The 18646-nt window shown below is 39.3% G+C and overlaps 2 protein-coding genes across 2 annotated transcripts; one reads left to right on the plus strand and one right to left on the minus strand.

Annotated features, from left to right (window-relative positions):
* The first annotated feature begins 58 nt into the window (after positions 1-58).
* LOC130686532 (ribonuclease P protein subunit p30-like) lies at positions 59-1789 on the plus strand. The gene is made up of 8 exons (XM_057509652.2): positions 59-265; positions 325-485; positions 577-651; positions 720-788; positions 846-1052; positions 1127-1194; positions 1266-1345; positions 1404-1789. The coding sequence occupies exons 1-8, from the start codon at positions 172-174 to the stop codon at positions 1562-1564; spliced, it is 915 nt and encodes a 304-aa protein (XP_057365635.1). The 5' UTR covers positions 59-171; the 3' UTR covers positions 1565-1789.
* On the minus strand, positions 1578-17741 carry LOC130686771 (uncharacterized). Its single transcript, XM_057509939.2, has 29 exons — positions 17449-17741; positions 17284-17376; positions 17025-17203; positions 16747-16950; positions 16462-16667; positions 16298-16395; positions 13788-14177; positions 13209-13717; positions 12929-13133; positions 12606-12664; positions 11865-11981; positions 11516-11800; positions 11220-11452; positions 11023-11143; positions 10746-10957; positions 10389-10623; positions 6684-8865; positions 6429-6571; positions 4671-4805; positions 4285-4464; positions 4063-4209; positions 3856-3993; positions 3519-3617; positions 3308-3466; positions 3029-3239; positions 2769-2971; positions 2577-2702; positions 2401-2475; positions 1578-2317 (listed from the first exon to the last, which is right to left on the minus strand). The coding sequence occupies exons 1-29, from the start codon at positions 17621-17623 to the stop codon at positions 2141-2143; spliced, it is 7296 nt and encodes a 2431-aa protein (XP_057365922.2). The 5' UTR covers positions 17624-17741; the 3' UTR covers positions 1578-2140.
* Positions 17742-18646: the final 905 nt, after the last annotated feature.

Raw genomic sequence — 18646 nt, forward strand, 5'->3', positions numbered from 1 at the left:
ACACAGATGAAAACAAACCAATGTGCTGCTCCTCAACCACCAAGCGGCTAAGTTCGTCTGCTATGCATGCTTTCGATCTTAATTTTTTTTTGCAATTCTGTTGTAGTTTGATGCTAGAAGAATTAAAAGACGTAAAAATTGAGTTACTGAAGACTTATTACTTACTAAATAATGAACACTGTACAAGGATTCTGTGATTTCAACATACCTTCCCGATGTAGCCCTACCACTACATTGAGAGATGTCGTCATACGTGCTGTCAAACGTATATTGTTTGTTTTTTATCGTAACGAACTCCTTTTCATGTGATATATTAAAATTCAGTTGGTTATGGGGCCATTGCCATCAATACAACAATAGAAGAAGATGTTTTAATCACAACAAAGAAAAAAACTAACAAGAAAGGTGATGCAATAGAGGACAAAAAAGAAATTCCCCTGCCTCCTAAACTGAATTTCACACAAGAAGAATTGGATTCCTTTAAAGTATAGTTATTTATTTAAGTATTTTATTTTTCATTATAAAGACGATTTTAAGACTACTTACACTTCATGTTTTGGTGCCTTTTTGTGATAGGTTCATGGGAAAAGTGTGAAAATTTTACAGCGCTTGACTGTTATGCTTAGTGACCCTACAAACACACAAAAACTGGTGAGAGAAAGATATTCAGAATTCTGAATGGGCAAAAAAATTATCTCTAATTATGGATTGAATTAAAGGTGCAGTCCGTGAATGCCAAAAGTTATGATTTAATAGCAGTTTGCCCTACAACTACAGCTGCATTTCTGGTATTTAGTTCTTTAAATGTAATTTCTTTTTAAAATATGTGTGTAATTACTCTGTAGCATGCTGTGGCAAATATGGATGTAGACATTATTACATACCATCCAATGGACACTAAAGAAGTGAGATTCAATAGAAGACAGTACCACCAAGCTACTGACAGGGGAATATTTTTTGAGATACCATATGCATTCATGCTCAGAGATCCAGCAATGCGAAAAAAAATTATTCAGATATCTCACCAATACCATGCAGTTGGAAAATCAAGAGTAAGATTGCCTAAACTTAGTTATAACATTTGCTGCTTGTTATAAGACTAATGAAAATGTGATTTGTGCAATAGAACATAATCATCGGTAGTGGAGCAAACACGCCAATGGAGCTTCGAGCACCGTATGACGTGGCCAATTTGTAAGAAACTAACTTTTAGTGCTTTTATTTACAGCCAAGTTTCTAGTCACTATTATTACCTTATTTATTAGAGGACTGCTTTTTGGGTTAACTGAAGGTGAAGCGAGATCTGCGTTGACCTTAAGTGGGAGATCAGTCGCACTTCATGCTGGTAAATTTCGGGTTGTTACGTCTTGCGACTGCGATAATTTTATGTTTGTGCTTTGCAGTGACAAGAAAAACTGGAAAATGTGTAAGTTTCATCACAGAGACAGATAAGCTTGATCCAGAAGAACGGTGGAAAGCTCGTGAGATAGCAGATGCGGAAGAAAGACTTCTCGGAAAACCGGAGACCAAAAAATTGAAAATGGATTCCGATACAGTTTCATAGACAAAGTGGACAATGTGCTGCACTTATTGTATTCCATTTTGATCAATAGATTATGGCTGAACTACAGAAGAACATATCATTTGAAGTTACAGCTGCTCTTGCGGAGGGCTTTACGTTCTGCAATTTAAGATCGATGTATCGCAAGTTATAGACATTCACACTTTCATAACAAAATGTTGCCCCAAAAATAGAGAGCTGCCAAAAAAATACAACATGTAAGCAAAATCTTATTTTTTTCGACAGTGGGGTTCTTTCACACAAGCATGTCTTTCAGGCAACCTATTGGATGCTCATAGGCTTTAAAAGTACAGATGAACCAAACTCTGCATCTGCGTTCAAACCATGCTGCTCAAATAACTCGATGAAACGAACGTAAATGTTTTTCGTAAAAAATAACAACTTCGCCATAATCACGCGAAGAGGATTCAACAGTCGAAAATAAAAATTTCAGATTCTCAAAAGATCTTGGGGCCTGTGACGTTACAGTAGGCAAGTGAGAAAAAAAGCAATTCAATAAAAATACACTGAAATGTTATTGGCAATGAATTCGTTCTGTTTGTTGGTTTGTTTTTTTGTCTAATAGACCCATGAAACGGGAACCCACTGATGTTGGTTGGAAAGAATTTCCAGTGCTTCGACCACTTTGCGAAACGTTTGGTCGGGATCTTCATTGATGATAATCTGATCGAAATATTTCTCGTAAATTCTCTGAATACGAGCGCTTTCCTCTAATGCATTTTTGAAATCCTCTTCCTATTAAACAATTTGAAAATTTAATAGCCAATCAATGGAAATTGAGATAACACAGCGTGCAAAATCAAATATGTAAAGAAAACCTCGTATAAAGACGTCAGGGATTCGAGAGTACGTGCTCTTCTCGAACTGAAACGAATGGAGCTGGAACGATCAAACTAGCCAAACCAAAAGGGAGAGGAACATAGGTACACGAAAATTTGTAAATCAAAATGTAAACAACACGACCAACATCAATAGGGTAAATTTCAAAACTAACCGTTCCCAGATTTCGACTGGAATATCGCGAGTTCTCGTAAATGCTTTTCAATTGGTCCATTCCAGGGGCTGCTAAAAATATGACATAAGGCATAAACTCTGGTGAGTTGTGAAGAGTTTTTAGTGCCTGCATGTACAAAATATTACATCTTAGCAACATGCAAACATAAAAAAAATGTACAAGGAATCTTACGTTTGGGCTGCAATCTAAAACACACATTTTACCCTGGCGGATTACTGCACGGATGGTATCTAACTTTGTACCATAAAGGTGACCATTGTGTTCACCGAACTCGAGAAATTGATGATCACGCACGTCATGTTCCATCTCTTCACGTGAGACGAACCAATAGCCCATACCGTCTTCCTCAAGTTCCCGCATCGGTCGAGATGTGTCTAAAGAATACTTTTAGAATTCTCACTCGCTTCGAAGAATAAATTGAAAAAAATTACGAGGCATAGTAGTTCCGAAGCGGTCAGGATCACTGTTGATCAATCGGTTCTTTAATGTGCGTCGACCAATACCCTCCGATCCAACGAGCACCAAGGTCTTCCGGCGAAATGGTGGCATACGAGTAACCTCCTCGTAAAGAAGCAACTCTGCTTTATCCAAGTCAACACTAGACTTGATTTGGTACATCAATTTCTTTTTCTTTTTAGAGATCTGGTAAAAGAATAATGAAATTTAAAAAAATTTTCAGGCCGTATGGCCGATGAAAACTATATATATACTCTAGTTCCACAAAAGCCTATTTTGTGAACAAAGTCAGCTTCTGGGGCTACAAACGCTTTGCGACGCTCTTCCAACTCTTGCGAAGGAATCAATCCTGCTGGGCCACTCCAACCAACCTTCTTGGCTTGCCACCAATTGGGATCACTTTGGTTAACAACCTGTGATTTATCGTTAATGGTGCTGTATGCCAGATGTAATTCAGCAAATTACCTGCAAAATATCTCCTTTTTTGAAAGCGAGACCAATCTCTGGACATGGAAGTAGTTTGTCTTCTTTCGGATCATAGTCAAAGTGAGCTCGAACGCAGCACTGTAAAGGGAGACGACTGTTAGTTAAGGAAGAAATAGGTTTAGAGTGCAGCCGGTTATTAAGCCGAGAAACAGACGACCGCCGTGGATAAGTGAGTCGAATCTGCACCGTTATTCGCTGGTTGTCTGAGACACCCTGAACTTGTGAACAGAGGGTTTTCTAAAAGTGGAAATCAAAACTACGGCCCAGGAAAACCGCTACGCAATCACCAGACGGGCAGAATGACCGGCTCACTTACCACCGTAGCGCTGTTGATCGTTTCTGAAGCCAGGATTGTGCTAGGCGATTGGCCTACCTGAGCCCCATTAGAACCATTCTCTTGCGGACTGGGTAAGATCTTCAGTTGAATGTGTTCCCTGCAGCGTGCGATTTCAACCTGAATCATCGTGAAATAAAAACTCTGTTATTTCAATTTTATTGCACACACTAAGCATTCTTGTTCTACCTGCAACTGTTCCGCTGAACGAACGACGACACCATTAACTTCTCCAATGATGTCACCGACGTGAAGGAGACCTTGACGATCAACTGCTCCTCCAGCAAGTATTCTCGCAATAACCAACTGTCCATCTTCAGTTTTTACTGTCAAACCCTTAAAATTTGGTCGAAAAAATGTTTTATCACGTGGAAAAACAGTACGTGAATACAAGTAAATAGCTGATTGTACCAACGGCTCTCCGGGATTCTTTCTGATACCAACAGCACGTACAGCACTGATATCCGCCGGCATCTCCCAAGAAGAAAAATCAAAATTTCCGAATATAGGTTTACCAAACGGTCCCTGTGTAGACGTGGAATCAGGCACTTGCAGAGTCTCCGTCACCACGTCGTGCGTTTCCAGCAATGCCTGTCAAAATGAAAGCATACCATGAAATTCAACCGCATCTTTGTCTTATTTTTTTTTTTTTTTTTTCAGAATTCTATACTGCTAACGGCAATAGCCAAAATTTTGGAGGGAAACGAAGCTACATTTTTAACATATGGCAACAGTTTTTAGAAATGTCAAGCTTGGAAAGATATTACGAGTTAAGCGTGTTAAAAGGTTATTATTACTGTTAAGTGAGGATTCTCAAATATTTCTCTCAGTTGTTTTCCTTCAGACGAAGAATTTAATTGTCCAAGGATATCGCCAAGTACATCGACAAGAAGAACGTTCGTCAAAGAATTGATCGGAGAAACAGCCACCGCCTAATCAAATGGAACATCGCACCATCGTTTTTGTTAGACATATACTTGTATGATTTTCTTCTGCGATCAAGCATGAAAGAAGGTTTTGTCTCTGCATTTACGTTCTCCTTTGTGGCCGATAGGCATAAACAGTAACCTTGATGTTGCTACAATAAATTAGAAATCACTGCTATTGCCAGACACTGTCCCACAACCACAAAAATATAACAGCATGCCAGCACAGTGCTTTTTAACTTAAAAGAAAACATGGTGGGCACCCAAAATAACAATGCACTATCAGAACACTACCGTTTAAATAGACGCCAAAATACTTTGATTTATCCAAGAGCAGGTGAGGACAGGACAGGGCAGCTGCGTTGGACAATAGGCGCACTTTGGAATTGCAACTAGCGAACACCAAAATAATAATCAAGCACGTTGAATGTAGAGGTAAACTGCAACTGAAAAACCAAGTGTTACAGTAATTGCTTTAACGGAAACACGAAGTTTCGACAGAGTGAAACGGTAGCGTCCACTGTGCGACACACCTTGTGCTTCTCTTGTACCTGTTGCTGGAAAGGGTAAGCAAGTAAGGCCCAAGCGTTTCCATAGCCTCAGGTGTAAACAGAAACATTTTTTAAATCTTTAACTATTCTGATAAAAAACGCAGAACTCCCTGAGACGGAATGTAATTAAAAAACAAGAATTCGAAACAAATTTCCATCTTATTGGTAATCTTATTTTAAAAACGAAATAAATTAAGAAACAAGTGCCAAGGTGTAATGGCAACGCGGGCTTCGTTACCTAGGGGAAGCGATCATGCTGGGAGGCGTGGTAAGTAGGGATATCGTGCCCTGAAGGGAAATAGTTCTTTAAAACAGCTCCATATAATATCCAGGCTTCATCCGCATGAGCGGAGAAGTCCACAATTGTTGTTTGTCACGTACTTACATCTAGCGGTCAGAACATAGCTACAAAAACCTCGAGTGTTGCCTTTTCCAGGTGTATACTGTTTAGTTGCTTTCTTGAGTTCGCTGTCGTTTTCGAGATTTATTTTCAATCGTTACATTTCCTGGAATAAGATAAGCCACTGATACGCAAATCTATTTCAAGCTCCTTTTAAAATACCATAAAAATTCTGATGAAATATGAAAAAGTAATACGAGCAAATAATCTGTTATTTTTGCCCAAGCTCACGAAAAACAAATTTTTCTCGATAAGCCCTCCCACTACTGTTTAATACTCAAGGCTGCCGAACTGCGTCAAACAATTTTCATTTCGGATTTCGATCGTCGTCCTATCAGAAACAAAAACAAAAATGTGCTCACAGCACCAGAAACACAACACAAAAGCTTGTGAATTAGCTGAGTATTGACACAGACTACGAAGTCACGACCGCTCGGTGGACATGCTATGCACAGCCTCTCAGAATTATATCACCTTACGTGTCTTTTCTTCGTAGTAAGTGGTATTAATAAAAATCTAAGCCAAACATTTTAAGACACTCACAAAAGTTAGCCAAACAAGCAGACGAAAAATTAGTTTGTGAAACATCAAAACGTGCATTAATTAAACTGTAAGTTCAGTAGTGATGTTAGTGGATGTGTCAATGGTGGTACTAGAAGGGTGCATGCAAGTAGGCACCTTATGCAATTCATCCGGCAATGAATTCTCCACCTGGCTGGGTGCTTCCGGGATAGACGGCCGAAAGATAGAAGTGTTGCTGTAAACATCGGAAATCGTGGTGTTTTCGTCATGTGGAGCTGGCGGCGACGAGGAAACCACAGCTAATTAGACACAAAATACAGACAAAACAAAAACCGACATCAGCAAGTGGCCTGTTAATGGCTTCATGCAGACAGGGCAAGGACAACATTCGAAACCATGCTCTAGGAATACCATGTTTAGGTTCATAATCCAGTTGCAAAGTTGAAGGGTTGACAGCTTCTTCTTCTTTAGCTTCAGTTATGAACTCCGCACCAGGATTTGTAGGGATTTCGGTGACACTTGTTCGGGTTCCTTCAAGTTCCATTGCGGGAGCTTTATGAGCTGTAACATTGTGTTCTTCCGATTCAACTGGCACTTGCAGGCCTTCATCAGCTACTTCTGTCACGCTGTGGTCAACAGATTTAGACCATTTCTTCATTCTTAACGAATCCCTTGTAAAAGTGATGAAACGCTCACCAAGCTTACTTCTGGAAGACCTTAATGCTGTTGGTGAAGCATTTGGGATATTTTCAATTTCAAGGGGATGCTCATCTAGTTGAACAGATTTCGGTCTGGTAGTGGAAGATCCTTTGCCTCGCTTTGTTAAAATTCCAGGACTACCTGTACGTCGTTCAAGGGTGCCAGGCTGCGAATCTGTTTGGAACATTCTCTTTAAACTGAATGAACTGCCAAATGCTAAGGACGCTGATCTCTGGGATTTCTTGTTCTTTTCCATTGTGTCTTCGGTCGGGCTAGTTTCCGCGTCCACCGATTTTGTTTTCTTTATCTTGGCAAAAGAACTGCGGAATTTGTTATCTTTCTTCAAATTCGGAGCATCCAAGTTTGATGCAGACGCTACTGGAGTCTCGTTGTCCTTTGTACTCTTCTGACGTTTAAAAAAGTTAGCTATCGTCCTTCGTTTAGGTTTCACATTTTCCGTCGGTTGAGTTTCATTTTTCATGGCAGTATCAAACATCGGCTCTACTTGTTCCTCGTTAACCTCTTCTGTGTTGTCATCCGTTTCTGGTTTAATTTGCTCTACTGTTTTCGATGAAGATCTGAATGAGAAAATAGATTTTTGCTTTGAGTTGGTTTTGTCCAACGACTTCTTAGAATTTTTTCCTTTTTGTTTTTCTAAATTTTCAACTTTGGGGCTAGACTCGTTATCGGCATTGTTTAACGCCGTTTCAGGATGTTCTTCTGATTTTTCCTTTCTACTGTTCTTGGTTTTCTTTTCCGATTTGGATTTCACCTTTTTCTTTGACTTGCTTTTGCTTTTAGCTTTTGATTCGCCGCTTTCTTCCTCAGAGCTGTAACTTTTTCCTTCCCCGTCAGTTTCGGCTTTTGCTTCTGATTTGTCTTCGGGTTTGTTTTCTTGTTCCTGTTCAATTTTAATTTCCTGATTTTCCTTGATTTCACTATCTATGGGATCATCCTTCACCGGTTCTTCTTGGACAGGCATAGATTTCCGCCGCCCAAATGTTCCGAAATTTAATATTCTGGACATCCTGTTATTTTTTTCCGAAAACGGAGCTTTTGCTGTTGCTTCTGGCGTTGTAACTGTTTCGCCTTCTATTGGACCAGGTGTTATTCTTTCTTCTGCCGTTGCTTGTATTTGGACGTCTTCTTGCTCTTTCAATTTTTCCGCACGCAATATGATTTCCAATTCATTTTCTACGGCCACTTCTTCCTCTGTCCTGGTGGAAAAATCCGCGGGAAGCGGTACGGTCTTGTACAAGTCCTCAGGTTTTAATTTTTTGTCCTTTTTCTTTTTTCGAAATGAATTCATGAGGCTACGTGACCACGAGCTGGAACGAGGTCTTTCGGCATGTGATTTGTCCTTTCTCGCTTGAATGGCAGGCCTTGGTTCATCACTCAACTCTTCTACATCTATAGACCATTCGGAACTTTGGGATTTGTCAGAATACGTTGGAGATGGCGGAGGAGACGGTGGAGGCGATGGTGGGCGAGACGGTGGAGGGGTTTCATCCAATTCTTCCACTTTTTCATTAGTTGAAGGTAGCTGAGGAGGCAAACTGCCGACACCAGTTTGATTCAGTAAAATTTCCATGGTGTCGGTTTTCTTACCCTTTACCATCTTCGGTATGAAAATGATTGATTCGCTGATGGAGTAAAGGGCGAGAGACAACGCCTCGTACCACCGGATAAATAATGGAGTTCGAACAACCCTTTGGACGGAAAGTAGTAGATTGTGTAAGAGTCCCCCTTTTCTCTTTAAAGACTGGCAGTCGACTGGAGTCTCAGATTTCCTAGTCGGCTGGACTGTATAACGCCGAATGGAGGGGTAGAGTATAGAGAATAAGGGGAGGGAGGTGGCCATATTATGGCAGACACGAGTTGCGTAGTCAGGTATCTCAGCGTTATCGTTATGGACCGGCATACCAATGATTTTCGTCTCCGTCATATACAACGACCAAAAGTAACCAGCTGCACACACACACACAAAAGAAATGTACGCATGAGTGAAGTAAAATAAAAACAGCCATGCCAGTCAACAAGCACTGGAAAAGACCCACGCTGCCCCATACCGGTACCGCCTCATTAACTTGCAAAAAAGCACTCCCGTTACGATTCAGGAGGAAACGGGTGTGCTTTAATAAGCCCGACTAACGATGGCTACCCAAACAACATAAAAAACCGTTGACAGCCTTGCAAGGAAAATATTGTTGCGGTACGCAGAATATATAACTAATCATTAAATGTGCAAAGAATAGGTTTTAAACTCTAACGTATTTCTGACTTTCGTAGGTAAGCAGTTCGTCCAACAAAATTGCTTTTCATCGTCACGTGGGAAACAAACACAAATGAATCAAACCATTCATTTGTGTAGTCGTTGGCAGACGCCTCCTCCACGTGACGTCAAGGCGGTGTTGACTTTTAAAGCAACATTTCCCGATCAATACTTCAAACAGCTGTTTATTCAGCATTGTGGAATTGACCTGCTGGTTATATCCTGTGATAACCCATTCTCCTCTACACGCCCTTACGAACGCAGAAACCTTAATTTACTAATGAGCATTAGTCAGTTTTAGGTCATCTTCGGCTTAGCTGTAGAAAAATGGAACACGTCCAATGACGTAACAATGCGCAAGTCGAGCCGGCTTTGGCCACCATGACACTTTCACTACTTTCGTCTGCTTTTATCTATAGGTGAGATAAAGTTTTAAAGAAACACCTGCCTGGTTGTTGAACTTCAGAACGATGAGGTCGGTCAGCGGTTCTTGATTGACGTGCCTGGTCTCTTAAGCTGAACAGAACCATTGCTATTCTTAATGCGAGCAGACCTGCCAGCAAACTAAGTCAATGAAGGTCGCTGATAAAGCCGGTAGGCAGCTACCCAGAAACTCTCCAAAAACTTGGACTTGCGCCATGCGGTTTGAGCTACTCGCCTTGGAGCACGTATACCTTCCAGCATTGTAACATTTCGTTTTTAAGCCCAACTTACCAGGTTATCGATTGAGCACGAAACGAACAGAATCCTCATCACGTTAAAATCTCCAGTTAAGCGTTCCAATATTTAATTTATCTCGGGGGCTTTACTGACGATCGGGGGGAAATACCTCAAAATCCCTTTGTTACATGTTTGTCTACATGACTCAGCGGCCTGATACAATATTACCCTAAAACCAAAAAGAAAAGCATAATAAAAAAATTTTGGGACCAAAACCTTTATTGAACCCATCCTTCCAACACAGTGAGCACGAAGCTCCGAAGACGTAATGGCTCGGATACGCCATAGAATTAGATTCCTTAGAAGTCATTGTTCCCCCATTGAGAAGCCTGAAAAAATATATATATGTGTATATATTAAGGATTTGTATCAGCTTTGATGTCGAAAATAATGAACTTTTCAGTGCGACATTAAACTCAACTTACATCTGCATTCCGAACATTAAGTTTCTTCTCAATGTCAGCAGCTAGCTTCTGAGAGCGCACGGAGAGCATTTTGGTCTTCTCAATGAGTTGCTGGTAAGGCGATACGGTTTGAGTCGCCATCACAACGTGTCCTTGCTGCGAGTCGATTTTGGCGTCAAGCCGCGCATTTCGGATCAAGTTTACTATCCAGCGTTCAGCGTCTTCAGCAGTCATGTTCAATTTTTCAGCCAACATCCTAAAATGGGGTATTGAAATAGCATTGTTATGTATGCATAAACGACTTTTTTCGTACCACGTACTGTGTTTTAAAATTAATGTCAAGGCTTCCGACTTTGGCTATGAAACCTTTTAACGTACTTGATACTGATGCACTGGTGAATACGACAGAAGGTCTCGAAAATCATCAATCGGGCATTTTCGATAAAGTCATCCAGTACGGCAACCAAGAAGAAGTCGTTCAGCAACACATCTTTACATTGGCGCAACTTCTGTTGGGCAGCGTCAAAATCAAAGTTCACATACAAGTGCTCAATGAACTCCGTAATCGGATCACGGTAAGCATAGGATTCCTATTTGTGTTATTTTTATATATATTATTATCTGAAATGACGATATTTAAAATAAATTCTCTTACTTGTTGAATAACTTTCACCAAATCTTTTAGCATTGTGCGGCGATTCTGTTTGTTGATAATAACAGCGGTGGTCAAATATCGAAGAATATGAGGACACATGGTTTCAATAGCATTTAGATACCTGTTTTGTTTCGTTTTAATTTTTAATGGTCACATACTGTGGATTCAAATGATTTTTTTTTTTTTTTTTAACTTACTGATTTTGGTATAGCAACATTTCTACAATCAAGTCACGGCCTTTTGCGTGATTGAAGAAAATGAACAGGGACCAGTGAATAAGCCAGGTTCTTTGTTGCAAAGCTTGGAGTGGGGTATTGAAGGTGTTGTTGTCAATGTATTCCTTTAACCTATTCAAGTCTTCTAGGGCAGTATCCCAGTTCTGCATCAAAATTTCAGACGCCAACTTGCCCCATAATCCATTCAAATAATTCTGTGAAAGAAATAAAAAAGTTCTTGTTGATTATTTCAAATATAACCTAATATATAAACTTACTTTATCATTTGGAGTAACTAAAAAGCGGTGAAAGTGGAGATATTCAGCAGCACCACTATAATTACCACATTCATACTGAAATTTGGCAAACAGGTATAGTTTGTCAAGCATTTCTGGCTTTAGGCCATGGTTTTTGGTAAGGTAGTCTAGTAACTGCCTTGAGTCTCTGGAGGACTGAATCTGCCGGGTAACTTCTGGATTCATAAACATTGCCAAAATTGGTTCTGTTTCTGCTTGCATCTTTTTTAACTGCTCAACAACTACAGTACGCTTATCCTTCAGTGTCTAGATGTCAGAAAATCGAAATTAAACTTCATAAATATATGCTGAGGGTTAGCTCTATGCCTACTGGGGGAATTTCCTGGTCAGGATACAAGTTTTTATGGACATCCATGGCAAAATCAACCATGTTTGTTTTGCTAAGCAAATCCAACTTGGCGCGTAGGAGCTCATTTTCCTTATAGATCTGCAGAAGGCGAAACATTATCAATAATTTCTATCACCGGCATTCTAGCAGAGGCCATGAGATGACATGTCACATGGAGTACATAAGCCGATCACATTTATAGATGTATGGCCATTACAATTATTTTTTTACAGAAGATATATATAAATATTTTAAAAACTTACACCTTGAACTGCTAAGAATTCAAACAAGGGAAAAACCAAATGTTGGTCCAAGTAATTCCCAAGTTTACTCGTAAGATCGTGTTCCGCCATCTTTAGCAAACGACTGGCCGGCGGTTGTCAGATCTCACAAAAGAACTTCAATGTAGTTTGTTTCCACATGCGCTGTTGCGCGTTGGGCATTGCAGCTTGTGTCTTTTCATGTCGATAAGCAAACAAATTTCTTACCAATCATAGAACTATACAACTCATAGACAACATCCTACAACTTATTATATGAAAAAGATAAATTATTTTTGTAATCTATTTTTACGCAAATTTGAAAGTAAATGCAAACATGCTGAGCTGAGTTTCCCTACCCATATATTTGAATCAATAAATTTGACATTTGAACAATTAAGTTTAACAGATGCTGTTCGAATACGTGTATATATCAACTATCGAAAGACACGTTCCAATTAACGATTTGACCAATCGTTACGACGTAACTAGAATAACTTTTTTCTGTTATCATTCTTTTGCCTTTATCATTACAATACGGGTTATACAAGGCAAAAAAGTGATCAATCGAACGGTAATAAGAAACGAAATAGTGGATGATAATACATATTGAAAGAGAATCTAGGCTTTTTTGCCTTCATTTTTTTTTTCAGAAAGCACGATCGTAGTTCAAAAATGATTTTAGCTTAGAAGGAAGTGGAATTTCCATAAGACTACGTTTCATGTAAAAAGTGTAGTTCTCTGGAGGGGTAACACGGCTGCAGTCTGGTGTTTCATTTGTGTCGCTCACTGCTCCTTCATCCTCGCTTGAATCGGAAGTCTCTTCAGCATCCATATGACTTTCAAATATAAGCAATGCCGCTCGTTCCCTCTCTTCTGCTCGGAGAGAATGCGTAATGAGTCGTATTCCAGGTCGAGGGCCTCGAGTTCTAACTTGTCTTTCTGTTTCTTCAGGCATCGTAGTTGCGTTTTCCCTCTCCGCAGAAGCCGCCTATAGCAAACGTGAATCCATAGTATAAAAGAAAGAGATAGAGGCTTGAAGAATTACATGCTTTTCTTTGCTTACCATTGCACCATTGTTGACTGAGGAGTTGCGCTCAGAAACTGACGACGGTCTGCCAGATGATTCCCCGGCTGGGGACTGATTACAAGAAGAGGAACTTCGCTCACTACCAGACTCTAGGAGATCGCTAACACCGCTATCGAACTTTTCCCGCTTCGTTTTAGCGCCTACATCTTCGGAGTCGCTTAGCGACTCAGCTGATCGCACTCCAGCCCGTCGGTCAATTGATATTTCTTCATTGTTAGGCGGTATACAATTGTGTTCAGAAGAATCATTCGACGACATTTCTGCGGCTTCCGCCGGTTCAATTTCAACTGGTGAATCACTATCGCTGTCGGTATTTGCAAACAAGGGAACAACGCAACGACGCATAACAGCCCTTCTACTCGTCTCCTTTGGTTGTTTTCGGCTGCGATGCCACAAGTCAGGGTGCTCTGCGCTTACTTTTTGCCGAAGTACTGAACGTATGCGAATTCGACATAGGTTCTGAAGGCTATGTGGGTTTATGGGGGCTATAAAGTGAAAAGATATAAATATATTATTTATTAAATTATTCCTATTAAAATATTATAAATTACTAACGTAGAACGGTGTCTTCGATGAATTCTTGCTGTGGAAGTATCAGAGAAGAGAAAGAAACTGGTAGCACGCGGTTAACTGACCACGAATTTTCATCGGTTCGGCGGATTTGTAGTAGTTCATCGTTCACGGGCATGACTAGTATTCCACCAATATCGACAAGCTGCTTTATGTAATTATTATAGACTTCAGGGCAAGCCGCACCACAATATATGCGATCATATCGCCGATCGGTTGCAGCCAACGACAAGCAGTTGCCTTGTTCGAACTGGGGAATACAGAAATCATACTCGTCTATCGCAGAATTCCCCTTGATGAACGCTTGTAGCTTTTCGTGAGCATAGTCAATTACTTCCTGATGTATTTCCAGTCCATGATTGACACCTCTTGAACCTGTATATAAAGAAGATGTTATAACTTTTTCCATGTATATACCCGACACAATGAAAAAGATATAAAAAATAATAATAATAAATAACTGATGTATATAAATATGTACTTAAATATATATCTTGTTTTTGCTTTACCTATAATCAACCCAACCATCGTGCTAAGATATCCTGTCCCACTGCCCAAGTTGAGAAAACTCATTCCTTCTTTGAGTTCCAGACTTTCCATAACTTGAGAATATATACATGGTGCTGACAAATGTAAATTTTTGTTTTTCCAAGCTAAGTCTTTGTATGCTGTTTGTTTGTCTTCATCTGTGTAGTAGAATGCTCTGTCAACCGCCCTGAAAACCCGTTCAACCTCAGGACACTTCATGTAGTCAGCACGGATGAGGTTATCCACAAGTGCATCATTATTTTCTCCTGAGCTTACTGCTCCACCCATTTTTAATACCTGAAAAGAGATGTAACAGATCCCGCAAGACTTTTAGACAAGTCCTAATTAGATTATTCTGACTAACTAGTTGTTTAATATGAGAGAATTAATCCTACTTGATTTAACTTTGATGTAAAAAAAATGCTGCAAAAAAAACGAAGACTGCTACAGAGCTGAAGCCAACGCTCAAGATTTTTTGCACGAGATAAGCTTAACTGGTGTAACGTTTGTTTTTCTACGTAAATGTCACTAAGATGACGTAGGGAACAAAATCTGGCACTAAACTGTAGACGCGAGCGTAACAACTACTATATACCGCGAAAAAGGTAAAATAAAATTCTTCCGCGATTTAAGTTGACGCAGGATGAATCTTTTTTTATGTATTTGCAGAACGCAAAATACAAACACAATACCGACGACGACGAAAGGGTAATGTTTTGTTGGAAATTTTATCTGTTCCGACATTGCCATTATTCGTTTTGCATGCTTTATTGCGCAATTTCTTTTGGACCAAAAGTAGAGTAGTGGATAGGGCTCGACCCCGATTACCTGAAACCCGGCTGAGCCCTAATTATGGACAGTAGACTAGGTTTAACATAATTCGATATGCCTGTTAGGAGCTTATATGAAATATATTAGAGAGTACTGATACAAACACGTTAGCTAAGGAAAATCCTATCATTTTTTCCCAACGACAACTTTGCATCAACGCGTACGAAATTACTAGTTTGATTCACCTATTCAGATGATACTTTCAACACGACGTAAAATTGTCGTGTGGACAGTGACATGTGTTCAGTGATATTTTCTTACTGAATTACCTTTTTGATGGTTCTGTACTTTACGTGTCGCTAAATCATTATGCCTGTTCAATGTATGTAATGCTTAATATAGTTTGAACAAAACTTAAAACATTTAACAGCTAACGGTTTAGGGAATAAGGCATCCTTTTGCGGTGTACATTACTCGATATGATGATTCATCATCATTTGAGATGGGTTTTAGTAGAAAAGTTGTTTTTACAAAAAAAATTAAAGAAAATAGTAAACAAAATAAAATGTTCTAATCAAAACGCGAAGTAATTGTTTAAAGATCCGGAAACCGCCAATTATTAGTTTTTAAATTTTTATAACAGTTTAGATGTCGACCTCAATAACACAAGCTATCAAAATTTCCTTACTTTGTAAAAGTGTTCCACGAAATATTCGGAGGAGACGACCAGACTGAGAGACGCCTTCTAATCATAAATCCTTTAATGACCATGCACCAGGATTTGATGGCTGGATTCGCTGTATCCTAGCAGTTACTGTCCTAATCGATATATACTTGTGCATAGTGTCGAAACAATATACGTTGACGACGACTGAACGACGTATAGCTCTGCTAGAGTTACGTAATGGGAGTGGCTCCAACATTATTAAAAACGAGAAGTATAAGAAACATCTTGAATGTAATTTCCTTAGGGGAGTTTTATCTCGTTAAAAAGGGAGTCATTCGGTTTGAGTCTCTTATCCCACTATGCAAAAAAGGTAGAAAACTGGAAAAAAAAAAGTGTTACGTTATATACGACAGAAAAAAGAAAAATATATGCATGTTGTCCCGGAAAAATTATTGGGAGACATGTATTGATGTTCGATTGATACACTCAATATCCACAGAGACTGTTAATTACTTTCATTTCTTTTCACTTTTGTCTTTTGTAATTTCTTCTTTCTTTTCTTCTTTCTTTTCCTCTTTCTTTTCCTTTCCTTCTTTATCTTTCTCGTCTTTACGACGTTCGGCATCCCTAATGAAGAATACATATACAATTAATGCTTCCCGGAAACTAATGAAGACTGTTAAATATACAAACCGGTTTGTAAGTTTGTTATTGATAAGGTTGTGAAGGGCGATGACGGATCGAGTGAGCGATGCTAGGTAGACAACCAACATTTGATCATTGGTTTTGGTGTGTACGCATTTGACAAACTGTTGATCCGCCACATCAGGCAATAAATTGAAGATATCTTGTAGCTGGTAAACTACGGCGTGGTTCACTGGCAGTTTTCCTTGTATTACCTATTTGTGAAGAAAAAATTACAGGATCACATTATGTATCTATCTGTAAAAAACAATCACAAAATGTCACAAACTTTACCTGGTCTAAGTATTCGTGTATGTGTCGGACTTGCTTCAAGAGGCCTTTCAAACCTAATAACTGTGCTGTAATCCTCTGTGATAGAGTTCCAACAGTTGTGTCCTTAACATCCCGAAGCAAATGCTCTACTCCTACTTCTTCCGCCTCCTCTGCCCCAATCTCACTTGCCAAATGTTCAAATGTTTTACTAGTAGGAGTGCCATCCTTTTTTATGACACCAGACATTTTGGATGTTAATTCTTATTGAGAATGAATATTTACGATTTAGTGTTACTTACATCATGGACTTCTTCAACAGCATGGTAAGCTTCAGTTGGGAGCCCCATATCTCTTGGTTCAGCATCAATAATCACTAAGATGGAGTTAGGGCAATACTGTCTGATAAGTTCGTTGATGGCAACATCATTCTGATGAAGTTTTGGGCCAGTATGATACCAACCAACAATCTTTTCCTTGGCTAGACATATATTTGATTAGTATTTTAAGCAGTGGCAAGAAATATTAAGCTTTAACTGAAGATTACAGAAGAACACATACCATTAACTTTCTTGAACATAGTAGACATATTCTCCAAATAGTCGTGATCCAAAAACCACACAGACTTGTCTTTGTCATCTTCATCAAAAGGAACTACAAGGAAACCAAAGGGTCAAATGCATTAAGGATCCCGGAAATCGAGAGATACGGTCGAAAAAAACGCACCTGCAAAACTATTTGAAACATCCAAAACTCCTTTACTCCTCAGACCACCGAGTAGGACACCCACTACACGCTTTTGGTTACCGATTTTGCTCATACGTGTGAAATGGTCCACGACGCTCAACAAAACGAGAGGGTGTACAACCACATTTTTCACGGGGTTTTCTGTAGCAGGCATTATTTAATGAAATGGCGAGTCAATTCGTATATGGTGTGAGAAAAAAACCAAAAACGAACGCCGGAGAAACAAGTTCCCCAAGCAATGAGAGAATGACTGTTCAGAAGACGAACTGACGTGACAATTGCTACGAAGAAGAAAGTGGCTCCAACTACATTTTAGTCATGACAGGGCATTATGCTTTGTGCATTGATTTTGAACATTTTGAATCGCTCACTGCTTCAGTGGTTTTTGGAATCATGAATTTACGACACATATGTTGTAAATTTTTTCCACAAGAATGAAATCTGGATAGTGAGCCTTGTACTGATTGGTAGTTTTTTTTTTCAACTTTCTCCATCCGCAGCATATTGCTACAGTTTGAAAGCCATATGCAGGACAGGAATAGCATTTCTACAGTCGCCTTAAATGACGTTATACACTGATACCTTTATCTACTTTCAATAGCACGAATCAATGTGTAATAGATGAATAATATAGTAGCAAGCTAAAAGCCCGAAAAGCTACAGCGAATTCGATTTAATAATAGTTGCTTTCTTACATGTCACATCCTTTGAATTCAATTCTCTCCTTGCTGATCAAAGTTTTATTTTGATACCCTACAGTGGTTGAATATAGCAGCAGACTTGAACATTTCCTAACATGGAAAAAAAACTGCAGGATCCAAGTGTCAGTCGTACGAAACAAAATGAATTCCTTTCTGTTTTGTTATCGCATGCCCTAAAGGCAAGAGATTTCGAGATCAAGTTAAAGGTATACGGAAGAAAAACATTACTCTGTGGCATAATAAATTTTGGGTTCTTTTACATCTATATTGGATACAGAATGTCTTTGGATAACCAAAACTGCCAATGTAAAAACTGTAGTCAACAAATACCCAAATGCCAGTTGAAACGTCTGTTTTGCATGAAGACGGCAACCACCATTACGTAAAATATTGGCGGTTTTCATGCGGCGTGTAAACAAATACATATATATATTCATTCATTTGAGAGTTGAATTTCGAAAGAGACCCAGTAGTAT

The sequence above is a fragment of the Daphnia carinata genome, chromosome 7 (assembly GCF_022539665.2).
Source record: "Daphnia carinata strain CSIRO-1 chromosome 7, CSIRO_AGI_Dcar_HiC_V3, whole genome shotgun sequence".
NCBI classification, from domain to species: Eukaryota; Metazoa; Arthropoda; class Branchiopoda; order Diplostraca; family Daphniidae; genus Daphnia; species Daphnia carinata.

Bases quoted from the DNA above. Each gene is read 5' to 3' on its own strand.
- LOC130686771 (XM_057509939.2), bottom strand. From the start codon at position 17,623: ATGCCTGCTACAGAAAACCCCGTGAAAAATGTGGTTGTACACCCTCTC. The intron at 11,801-11,864 runs GTAGGCATAGAG...TCTGACATCTAG, and splicing joins CTGACCAGGAAATTCCCCCA to ACACTGAAGGATAAGCGTAC. The intron at 3,618-3,855 runs GTAAGTGAGCCG...CTCCCTTTACAG, and splicing joins CGATCAACAGCGCTACGGTG to TGCTGCGTTCGAGCTCACTT.
- LOC130686532 (XM_057509652.2), top strand. From the start codon at position 172: ATGAACACTGTACAAGGATTCTGTGATTTCAACATACCTTCCCGATGT. The intron at 266-324 runs GTATATTGTTTG...ATTAAAATTCAG, and splicing joins CGTCATACGTGCTGTCAAAC to TTGGTTATGGGGCCATTGCC. The intron at 789-845 runs GTATTTAGTTCT...ATTACTCTGTAG, and splicing joins CAACTACAGCTGCATTTCTG to CATGCTGTGGCAAATATGGA.